Source organism: Nilaparvata lugens, chromosome 5, assembly GCF_014356525.2.
Source record: "Nilaparvata lugens isolate BPH chromosome 5, ASM1435652v1, whole genome shotgun sequence".
Taxonomy (NCBI): Eukaryota; Metazoa; Arthropoda; class Insecta; order Hemiptera; family Delphacidae; genus Nilaparvata; species Nilaparvata lugens.
In genome coordinates, this window is record NC_052508.1 from 3,617,564 (window position 1) to 3,629,829 (window position 12,266).

The 12,266-nt window shown below is 33.3% G+C and overlaps 1 protein-coding gene across 1 annotated transcript in view; it reads left to right on the plus strand.

Moving 5' to 3' along the window:
- LOC111043458 (nidogen) overlaps nt 1-12,266 on the plus strand; it is a 35,321-nt gene that overhangs the window by 2,941 nt on the left and 20,114 nt on the right. The window contains exons 2-10 of the mRNA XM_039429343.1: nt 1,724-2,005; nt 3,216-3,424; nt 4,503-4,609; nt 5,225-5,356; nt 5,944-6,075; nt 7,540-7,773; nt 9,391-9,597; nt 10,152-10,361; nt 10,900-10,996. Of these exons, the coding sequence (XP_039285277.1) occupies nt 1,724-2,005; nt 3,216-3,424; nt 4,503-4,609; nt 5,225-5,356; nt 5,944-6,075; nt 7,540-7,773; nt 9,391-9,597; nt 10,152-10,361; nt 10,900-10,996 (1,610 nt within the window). The remainder of the gene's footprint in view (nt 1-1,723; nt 2,006-3,215; nt 3,425-4,502; nt 4,610-5,224; nt 5,357-5,943; nt 6,076-7,539; nt 7,774-9,390; nt 9,598-10,151; nt 10,362-10,899; nt 10,997-12,266) is intronic.

Below are 12,266 nucleotides of genomic sequence, written 5' to 3' on the forward strand. Positions count from 1 at the left end.
GTCACTCACCCTATAGGCTTCTACTGTATTCCTAGTTGACGTGATTCTCCCCTACAATAATAATGAACGTCTTTCATAGCTAACAATCTAATCAAGATCCTTGAGAAATTTGACACTGAACTGAGAAAAATCACTTTCTTCTTGTCAATCAATATTCCATCGATCATATTTAGTTTCATGGTCTCTGTAATAAATCTGCACATTTGAACCTGATTACTATCACATAAATTACAGAATATAACATTCAATATTCTTCATTAATCGAAACAATTAATTGGCACTCGATTTATGATTTATCGATTTATTGTAACTAATGTGACAATAAATCACGATCATTTTCATTCTGTGAAATACCCAAAAAGAATATACTCCAATTTGATGTATTGTGAACTGATATTATATAGTAAGAGCTTTTACCATAAACGCAAATTACTATACTAGAATTAGAGATAGATGAATGAAAATTAAGAAATTACTTTCTTCAATTTCAGATAAAATGTCACCTCATGACTATTAAAACCAATAAATGATTTGTTACGACATTTAATCCACTGTAAATATGACATATTCATCTTTTTTCGCGTTTCTCTTGGAATCCATTCCAGATTTTTCACTCATCAGTAGGAGGCTGATGATTCTCTGTTTCAGGAGTGAAATGGATTCCAAGAGCAACGCCGAAAATAAAAATCAATGTATTTCAGACTCCATACCTACTTCTGAAAAGGAAGATGTTCAATCATCACCTCTAAGGAGTGAAATTGTTCTATCATAATAATCTATAATAAAGAGTGATTCAGGAGTAAAATGGATGTATCTTAATAATATATAATACAGAGTGTTTCTAAATAAATGCCATTATTTCTAAAGATATATGGCTTAGCATCATAAAATCAAATACTCAGTACAGTGATTCAAAAAACTAAATTTCATGAAAATGCACCTAAAACAGAGTTTGGAATGATCAGCAAAGTTGCAAAATGTCATCTCTGCAGCTAATGGATACATTGAATATTTGTAACGAATTTTAACAAACTTAACTATTTTGTGAGCAATTAGGTATAATATGTTATACATAGGTAGGTTATCTTTATGAGTTCCTTGTTGAAAGAAGTTTTTAATAAGTAAATAATAAGTAATAAGAAGTAAATAAATTTTTATGTAACAATTATGTATGACATCATATAGGCTATATCTATATTTTTATGTATTATGTTAAATATTGAAGAGATTGTTTTTGTACTTGACAATGTTCAATTGTATAGTTGTGATCCATATGACTGTACTGTATTGAAAAAATAAAAAATATTCTATTCTATTCTTTTATAGAAAAAAAACAGTACTCCCTCTATAGGTGTGTTTATAAAACTCAAATTTGCAATTATCAATCCACTGTATAAGAAAGATGTTAAAAATTATCGCCCTGTTGCACTGCTGATTGTTTTCTCTGAGATTTTTGAAAACGCTGCTTTTAATCAGATTACTAGATTTTTGGAAAGTAACTCCATACTTCATGAGAAGCAGTATGATATTCTAAAGGGTTTCTCAACGAAGTCTGCAATTTTTGATGTGGTAACGAGCGTGCTGAGGGCTCTGGATGGGTCTTAGAGTGCCATTGGTCTCTTCTGTAACCTCTCCCGAGCCTTCGACATGGTCGACCATGAATTGTTACTGAAAAATGAGTTTGAATTCTAATTTTAAAATCATTTTGTAAAATGTGTTGTAGGTGAACAGCAACGGTGTGCTATCATTTCTGACGGACATCCCGACGTTTTTCAACATTCAATTTCCGCTGGACTACCCGGTGATTGCGCCGCTCTACACGAACGTGGACCTGCGAGGCTCGGGCAGTGTGTTCTATAGGGAGACACAGGCGCCTCACCTGCTGGCCAAGGCATCCGACAGCATTCGCTCGCTCTACCCCAACCTCGCCAACCAGTTCACCGCCACCAGTCTTTTCATCACCACCTGGCTGGATGTCGGCTACTACAAACAGGGATCCGACAAGGTCTGTTGCTTCATTAACAAATTAATTCATTAGAGAGTAGACAATGAGTGAGAATATCTGGATAACAGCAGTAACTTTAACTTTTTCCTTTTTTTAGGCTCGTATTACACTTGAGCAACTGTGATATACCAAATAACAGAGCGAGTCAGTTCATTTATGTCTTTTCGGTCTCAAAATTTTATAGTTTTTCCAAAGTTTGGAATTTTCTTATTAATTGTGATTGATTTAATTCAATTTAGAAGTATTTTTCAATTTAAAAATGATTTTTGTGTGTTTTGAATTGTAAATTGAGTGTTTAATTGAAGAATGTCAAGTGACACATAACCAAGCTACATTTGGACTGTTGTATAAATTAGAATTGGAACCGTTTTGGGCTTATAAGCCAGTGGTACTTTTTTGTAAGTTATGTAATTCTGAATGATTAAATACATTTATTAACAAATTAATACAGTAGAGAGTAGACAATGAGTGAGAATATCTGGAATACTGCAGCAACTCCAATATTTTGCTTTATTTAGGCTCGTATTACACTTCAAGGAACCAAAACCAATGTTAATCGAATATTGCCACCATAACGTGGACTAATTATAAGAACAAACTATATGGAACACCATTATAGTCTTTTTGAATCATCGCAGGACATTGAATTGCTGTTATTACACACATACATCATTATCTATGTTCTTAACATTTACGTTGTAGGACCTATTTAAACATCTCAAAATATGTTAAACTTTGACTGACTAGTGGAGTTTGACCATTGAAGATGTCTAAATTATTATATAGATGCCGTGCTAAGAATGTCTAGTGTATGGGTAGCTTATATTACAATATTTCAGAATTTCAATTAAAAATATATGCCCGTGAAAGGGTTCTAGTTTGCTAAGGAACTTCATTGCTTTGCATGCTTATTTGGAGCACCCTTGAAGCTCAAATGTTGATCATTGCACTATGATCATTATCACTTTGATTATCACGTTGATCATTGTTAATTAAAATTTAGAAGTGCTCACAGTTGGAAACTATAGTTGCTCTAGCTGGAAACTATCATCACGTTGATCATTGTTAATTAAAATTTAGAACTGTTTAAAGTCTAGTTGGAAACTATCCAAATCTCAATAGATGTGTAATATAATGTCTTTCAATTTGTTCTCAACAAACACATTTGAATTTGAATAATAACTGATGATTATATTGTATTTTGTCGCAGTTGAACACGTACCAAGTAGTGATCGCAAGCGATGGGGATGAATCGTTTGTTCAGCTGTTGTACAAGGACAGCGGAATCCAGTGGATCCAGGGCACTGGCTTCGGATCCGGTCTGCCCGACGCCCGCGCTCAAGCCGGATTCGTGTCCACGGATGGCCGCTCCTACACTTTGAAAGGTTCCGGCACTGATCAGATCAAGAATTTGGACAAGTAAGTTTTACCAAAGAGAAAATGGCTGACAAATTGAGATTTTCAAAGTCTCTTCAATTAGCGAAACAAAAACAAGATAGCATGAGAAGATATCCCATGGTATATGGCGTTTATGTTCCAAATTTCGCTGTCAACTCAAGCCGATAGTCCTAGTAGTTTTTTTCTTGAAGCTATGTGACGCTGGTAGTCTCTCATGCTGTACAGTTTTTACACTCTCACCCGGCCAGCATAGTAATAATAGATAGTAGTCAACAGTAATCGACTTGAGTAAACAAAAATCGGCTTGAAATTTGAAACATAAACGACCTATAACATGATATATCTTCTTATGCCATCGTTTCTCTGTGGTTTTACTCTACAAAGAATATTAGAATTAAACTTTACTCGACAAACAGATGAAAATTCACGTTGCACTAAAGATCACCTTACACTCTTGAGATTTAACACATGAGTGTACACTGATGTAACACTATGATACACTGATGAGTGTATGTAACTATACATTCATCGTGGATACAACTATACACTCAACATGATGTAGGTCTACCTACTTTTTCTACAGCATCGTCTTGTAGAGGCAATATCTATTGTGTATAAAAATTTATTGAAAAATAATTTTTGCTTCATATAGACATAATTAAAAACATCAAGGAGTACGTTAATGCATAATCAGAAATCATCATTCTGATATTTAATCATTTATTAATACAATATTACGAATCATTAAAGTTATGTTTGGGAGAGAGCAACAGGCTTTGCCCAAAACTGCTCTTCTTAAAAATGTTATAAGTAGAAAAATTTCCAGAACAGGGTTTTGATTGTAAATATAGATGTAAATATAGTAAATTGTAAATATAGATACACATATAGATGTATCACATTTCCCTTTTGAGAACTGTCCCACTTCTGTCCAATTGTCTGTCCAAAAATGAATAAACTATATATTGAATGAGAAATTTGAAGATACTGTATTCGGAACTATTACTTATTTCACTATACTTGTCTACATCAATGATAGTATTACTTAATTTCATTATCATCTCATTCAAATCGTTCTCATCAATTATTTCAATTTTAGATGGACCAACTCTGATAAACCTGGCTTATTCACTTTCCGAGTCGGGCATGTAGAATCAAGTAACGTGGAACCTCCTCAGACCACATTGGATCATGACTCAGAAGCAGGTTTGTTAAATGTTTGTATTCTATTAACAGCTTCTTTGATATGATAGTTTGACTATGAAAATTGAAAATCTCTTCTGGTTTTTGAGAAGCGCCTAATTTTTCATTAATCGGTATGCTCAAAATACTCAATTTTTAAATGAATGTACTGGACCTTAGGTGTATTTTCTAATATTACAGATGTCAATGCAATATGCAAATTGAGTGATTTTTGAAAAGCCTAATTTTTCTTCAATCAGTACTCTCTATCATAAATACTAAATTTTTAAATAAATAGATTGTGGTCGTGGCTTGGAAAATCATCACGGTGAGAATCTGTCGAGTTTTTCATTTTTTCGAACCTGAAACTTATTTGAGAGATTGAAAACACCAACTCTTACTATGTTATTGTTCATTTGAAATCATTTTCTTGATTGATCGAGAAGAAAATTCAACCGATTATTAAATCAACATTACATTATTGATGGATGGAAGCTGCTCACCCCGGGACACCATGGGTGAAAAATCATCAATCTGATGATTCCCCAGTCAATCAACTGTGGTAAATAATAAACACAACTAAACTAGGTAGTCAAATAGATAAGTCTCGATAAAGTTTCACTGTCATTTGCATTTCAGATGTAGCATTGAGCTGCTCAACTAGCTCGACTGCATGTCATAGCCAGGCAACTTGCAACGACATCGCCTCTGGAATTTGCTGCATTTGCAGAAGCGGCTTTTATGGCAATGGAATCACTTGCCTTGGAGATGGTAAGTATTCACTTTTCATGCTCATGCGTTTACTGATATACTATTGAACCATTATTTTAAAATGATGATGCAGTCGAAAATAGTCTATTCTTAAATGAATGTACTGGACCTTAGGTGTATTTTCTAATATTACAGATGTCAATGCAATATGCAAATTAAGTGATTTTTGAAAAGCCTAACTTTATTCAATCTGTACTCTCTATCACAAATACTAAATTTTTAAATAGATAGATTGTGGTTATGGCTTGGAAAATCATCATACTGACGGTGAGAGTCTGCTTTGAGAATCTGTCGAGTTTTTCATTTTTTCGAACCTGAAACTTATTTGAGAGATTGAAAACACCAACTATTACTATGTTATTATTCATTTGAAATCATTCTCTTAATTAAATCGATTACTGAATCAACATTAAATCATTGATGGATGGAAGCTGCTCACCTCGGGACACCATGGGTGAAAAACTGGGTGAAAAATCATCAATCTGATGATTCCCCAGTCAATCAACTGTGGTAAATAATAAACTCAACAAAACTAGGTAGTCAAATAGATAAGCCTCGATAAATTTGCACTGTCATTTGCATTTCAGATGTAGCATTGAGCTGCTCAACTAGCTCGACTGCATGTCACAGCCAGGCAACTTGCAACGACATCGCCTCTGGAATCTGTTGCATTTGCAGAAGCGGCTTTTATGGCAATGGAATCACTTGCCTTGGAGATGGTAAGTGTTCACTTTTCATGCTCATGTTTTTACCGATGATAACTATTGAACCATCATTTTAAAATGATGATGCAGTCGAAAATTGTCTATTCTAATAGATCTGGAATCTGTGTCATGTTATAGTCCATTGTTGTGTGATTTTTCTTCAATATTTTTAGCCTACCATAATTCAATTTTCAATAAATTCAAAATTGTACATTTTCTATGCTTTTGTATTCCGGAGCGAAGCTCGGTCTCCCGATATTCATCATAAAGTACTCAAAATTAAAGAGCATGTCTTGAAATTAGTTTCAATGTTAGGAAACATGAATGTGAGATCTGCTTGAACTTATTCCACCTTGCTGGAACTCAAGCAAAAACTAACCAAAAAAAGAAGTTTCATTCCCGTTCCTGTATTTAATCATTCATTAAAAAGTATGTTCAAGTTTTCATCATGCAAAATATTAAATTTGATATCACAGATACCGAGGTACTTGCTGAAAAACCTTGCTAGATGAACATCCGGTTGCAACAGTCTGTTAACTTTCAATCCCGATTGAATGCAACGAGTACCAATCAGAGAAGCCTTCTTTTAAGAAAAAACTCTGATTAGTTCTCGTAAAATTTCATCATGATCAAAATTTAACAGGCTTTTATCATAGAGAAACAATAGCGTAAGTAGATATCCCATGGTATAGGGAATTTATGTCGCAACTTTTACTGTTATCTCAAGCAGATTACTGTCGATTATTGTCAATTTCCACTGTTTTGTTTGAATGATAGTGTATGAACGGCACAATTTGAGAGACTACCAGCGTCATACAGATGCATAGGAAAGAACTATGTGAACTATCGGCTTGAGATAACAGTAAAAGTTGCGACATAAATTCCCTATACCATGGGATATCTACTTATGCTATCGTTTCTCTATGCTTTTATGTAACCTGACCTTAGCGGAACAAATTTTAATGTTCTTTGACATGACATTAGACGTCTTTTATAAGTTTGAATAAGTTTTAAGTTCATCCTATTGATTCTCTCCCAATCATATATTGTTAGTTATTCATTTTATTTATCTACTCATGACCATTTATTACACTTATATGAGAAGGTATAATAGGCTTATGTCCAAAACGGTCCCTTTTCAAATTTATACTTATAAAAATAAATAAATCCAATCTAATCATTGACTTGATTTTGTGCTTGTTTGATTTTTTTTTTTTTTTTTTTTGTGTAGTTGAGAAGTTGATATTGTGGTAATTATTCATATTGAATGAAAAAGACTAAGGAATTGTCAAAAAACCACAGATTTATCGATACTTAGAAAGACCAGTTTCGGTTATTACACCATTGTCAATCTCTGATGAACTCTTTCTAAGTATCAATAAATTTGTGTTTTTTTCGACAATTTCCTAGTCTTTTTCATTCAACTTGTTTGAATTAATTAGATAACAATGAATAAATGAACGTTTATCGTAATGACAGGTATTCCCCTGAGAGTGAACGGCAAAGTGCACCTGAACATCAACGGACAGGTGACGCCTGACGTGGACCTGCAGGCGTACATAGTGACAGCTGACAGCCGCAGCTACATCGCGCTGAGTCGTGTGCCCGCGCAGGTGGGAAGCAGTCTGCAGCTGCTGGCCCCGTTCGCTTCCGTCACCGGATGGCTATTCGCCAAGCAAGTCGCTGACTCCAAGAATGGATACCAACTTTCAGGTGATTTATCATTGAGTTTTGTTTCTAGGATGTGATATAATGTTTTATGAGGCACATCCTTGAACGACCAGAAAAATAACTTTTCTAAGTTCGATCTTAGAAAATAAGAAAGTCTTAAAACTTTAAGGGCCGGTTTCCGAACTCGGGATTTAGCTAAGTTCTAGACTTTAAACAGCTGGAGTTAGAAAATTGGCTTCCCGAAATGGGGCGTAGTCGCGCAGTTGTTATGATAATCTTTATTTTCTCATTTCTATAATTGGAAAAGGTTTTTCTTGACGAATTGAGACATTCCTAAATAATTTAAAATAGCTGAAACTTTACACCATATTCTCTTATTATTTTGTGTTCAATTTTCTAGTTTTTCGAAATTTAATTTAAGTTAAACGTGGACTTCGACTACGCCCCGTTTCGGAAAGCCATTTTTCTGACTCCAGCTGTTTAAAGTCTAGAACTTAGCTAAATCCCGAGCTCGGAAACCGGCCCTAAGTACCGTTTGCACAGTGCCAGTTTATACCAACAATCAAGTTAAACTGGATTAAATCATGTTTGTTATAATGTGTGGCTCATTTTGAGTTTAAACCACCAGCTGACTCAAATGAGTTTGAGCCTTCACTGTGCAAACGGTCTTGAGTTTTGTTGTATAGTTGTTGTGGTAGATATCTATATTGAATAAAATGACTTGATTTTGTCAAAACCACTAATCTATTGAAACATTTGTTTTGAATGATTAGTGGTTTTGGCAATATCAAGTCGTTTTCATTGAATAAAGTACCAGGAGGTAAAATGAATGGGGAAAAACCAAAGTACTAATGGCTTTATGATGCTTGAGGCAGCTATATGAATCCTTTATGATTGATTCATAGCAAGAATCATTGAAAAAAAGAGAAAATAAAACAACCAAATTCATAAATACTAATAAGAACAATATTGACAATAGAAAATTATTTTTCTTTGAAAGTAATAAACAACGTAATAAAAAATAATATGTTTCATGATGTTTAAACTAAACCGTATTGAAAAAGAGAGGAGAAACTACTACAAGTTTGAAACCTATATAATTCATGGAAAAATACAAAAATAAATGCTCTTCCCGTATTTTCTTGTTTGTTTTTTATGACTTTTCAATCACTATTTTACTGCTCAGCAACGCATACCTTGTCACTCAGGGGGAAAGTTCTACTAGACGAGGAGAAAAGTTGAAATTGTACATTCATAAGTTGTAACCTGTTATCAATGTGGTTTGAAATGTTGTATTTTATTAGTTTGTAATTTATTTTATTATTGCTAGTGTTTGCCCTCTGATAATTTGCGACTCCTCCCTGCACATGGACAAATCATCCAGGCAGGGAGAATTTATTCATGTAATTTATAACACTTTTATATTTTGTGAATATGTAATATTTTATGAATAAAACAATTTGAATTTGAATTACTTTACTTAGTATTGTTGAACTGGACTATTTCTACTATTAGAATGATTAATTTTATGAGAAAAATTTCATGATTAGTTATCAAACTTTTCGAGTAAAAATTTACATTCGTTATTTATTTGACTCATTCGATGGATATAATCTTACCGTATTTTATTGTGTTATAACACCTATATCATCATTTCAGGTGGTATCTTCAACCACACGATGGAAATGAAATGGCAGAATGAGAACGATCCATACAGTATCAAAATAACCCAACGTTTTCTGGGACTAGATGTATTCGACCAACTCAAACTTGAAGCGGAAGTACATGGCAATCTCCCTAGATTTCTACCCAATACTCACATAAATATGCCAGACCAAACACATCATTTCACTAAAATAGGAGATGGTAAGCAATGCAATCAGTTCCAGCAGATTATAATAACAACTACAACAGTGTGATGAATTTCAGAAGAAATCTATTTTGGAATTGAATTCATTGATTCATTTCATTGGAATCGATATTGTTGATGGTGAGACTCAATGGTTGAAATTGAATTTAATTGGACTCATCTGGATTCAATGGCTAAAGTGTTTTTCATTGAAATTCATTGCATGTGATTCATTTCATTGAAATTGATATTCTTAATGTTGAGACTTGATGGCTGTTGTACCTCACCAAGTAACTTGATGCTCACCAGATTCGTCTTTGTATGCCATTATAGCCTACTCTCTAAAAGTATTGTGTATTTCCATAGTTCATTACAATTTTTTAATGTTATGAAATATGCTTAGAGTTATATAGTTCACCACAATTTTTGAGAAGCATGTATTGAATATTTTATTGCTAATTGTTTAATCTTCAATAAATGTTTGGTTGACTATATTGGACTTTATTATAACAAAGAGTGAACTTTTGTTTTATTTAGTAGCACTACTTTTAGTATACTCGTACTTTTTCAGGTATATTGAGGTCACAATCAACTCACACACTGCATGCAGACAATGGACAACAATATCCAGTGGCAATCGACCAGACAATATTATTCAAAGAAAATTGCGGACTGGAGTCCATGAATTTCAAACTGAGGAATGCAAGAAACTTAATCAGCTATGAAGACCAAGAGAAGATTGTTCGATTCGCGTTGACAACTAAGATCTCGAAGGTGTCAGGTAAATTCCATTTTCTCAATAATCTGAATGTGTTAAAATTGATTTTCATCAACTACTTTTATAAAATCAATACTTTGAGATGGTTATTTCTCCTTTATTGAGTATCATTTTGTTTCAATTAAAAAGCAATTGAATAGAATCATAGAATAAATAGAATCATAAAATCATAGAATAAATGAAATAGGAGGATAGAATAAATAGAATTATAGAATCATATTCAGCATTAATATGATTTACACACAATCTTATAGCCCTCTTATTAAAAATAGATTAATATAGAATTCTTCTAAATTCACTCATCAGTCAAATCAGTAAATACGACATCAGATTAAATACTCATTATTAATGTAATATTTGGAAAATGAAATATTCCTAATTAGAGTCGACTTGTAGGTTAAATGAGTAGTCGAGTGTAAAATCGCAACCAAAAAGTCATGTCTTCTATTTCTTATTTGTGTAAACTACATTTCAACTACTTTAAAATTTGATTTCATATACTAGAGACCACAACCTAATACGTATATCAATGTTTTTACAGAAAATGACGATCCTTGCTTAGAGGGACAGGTCACATGTGTTGCAAACAGTTCCTGTCTGGTGGAGGGTGACTCATTCCGCTGTGTCTGCAATCCAGGGTGAGTAAAAACTACCGCACTATTTAGATACACTGTATAATCTTCAAAACTTGAGCAATTTGCTACAAAGTTAGTGAGTATGAGTTAATATCTGCATAATGATAACATTTTTTTCTTCAATTTCTTTGGTGTATCTTGTGTATCTGGTGGACAAGTTTTACTTATGCCAGTAGTTTTCCAAAAGGCTGTTGATATCACGATTATCGAAATGCTTTTCTCAAGTAAGAAAGTAAATTAATCCATCAGATCACTTTGTATTTACTATTTTAGAATATATATTAGATATAATTATTAATTATATTAGATAATCTAATTATATTAAATAATTATAATATATATTCTAATTATTTTCTCATTACATTTGTGAATCACGTGAATTCAAACTAGAATTTATTTATACAAACAGTGCAAATATCTTGTGAAGTGTGATATCTTGTGATTTTATAAAGTCAATGCTCTGGTATCCACATTGAAGGAAAATGACTTGAAATTTTCATAAGCACAGACTCGTTAAAACAATTTTGAGATAGAATACTCTCTGTTGTTTCACCGTCAACTGTAATAATCTCGGCTCTTTCGACCCAATTAGGTTATCAGGCTTATTATTCTCACAAACAATGGACACGTCCTGGTTATGTAGCTTTGCCTATCGGCGGAGGGCCACTAGCCATTAGACTACATAATGCTACCCGTTCAAAAATATCGAACATTTACGAAAATGTATCTTTTCATAAGCAACAGATGCTCTTTTGTATCATCTCAAAAGCAACATGTTGCATCCGAAAAGATACACAAGGAGCTTTTTGGAGTTACGTCCTTTTAGCACAATGACAACAAAGCCTATCAGCTGCCATTCGTTCAACATGCTATTTTCATTGTTGATGACAAGTTGCAACTCTCTCATTTATGAAGAATCTCTGTGTGTAGGGAGCTTTCTCCATCTAGGGATCTAGGGTCTCTGAAGCCTGATGTTTTTGAAAAGCCGTGAATATTACCCCGCGAACCATATCTTGTTTATATGCCGTTTCAAAATCACAGAGGTAATGCTACTGAATGCGTACTGTTCACCATTGACTCCAATAATGTATGATTATTTCAACCCAACTATATTGAAAGATATTCAGGCATTTTTTTTCTCAAAAATGATGAATATGTTTTACTATTAACCGCATCCACCCTGGTCCTGGATCATGATTTAACACAGTTTTTACTAGATATTGATAATTGTGTAACAATCGTAACTAGTACGTCGAAATAGTTTGATTGAATC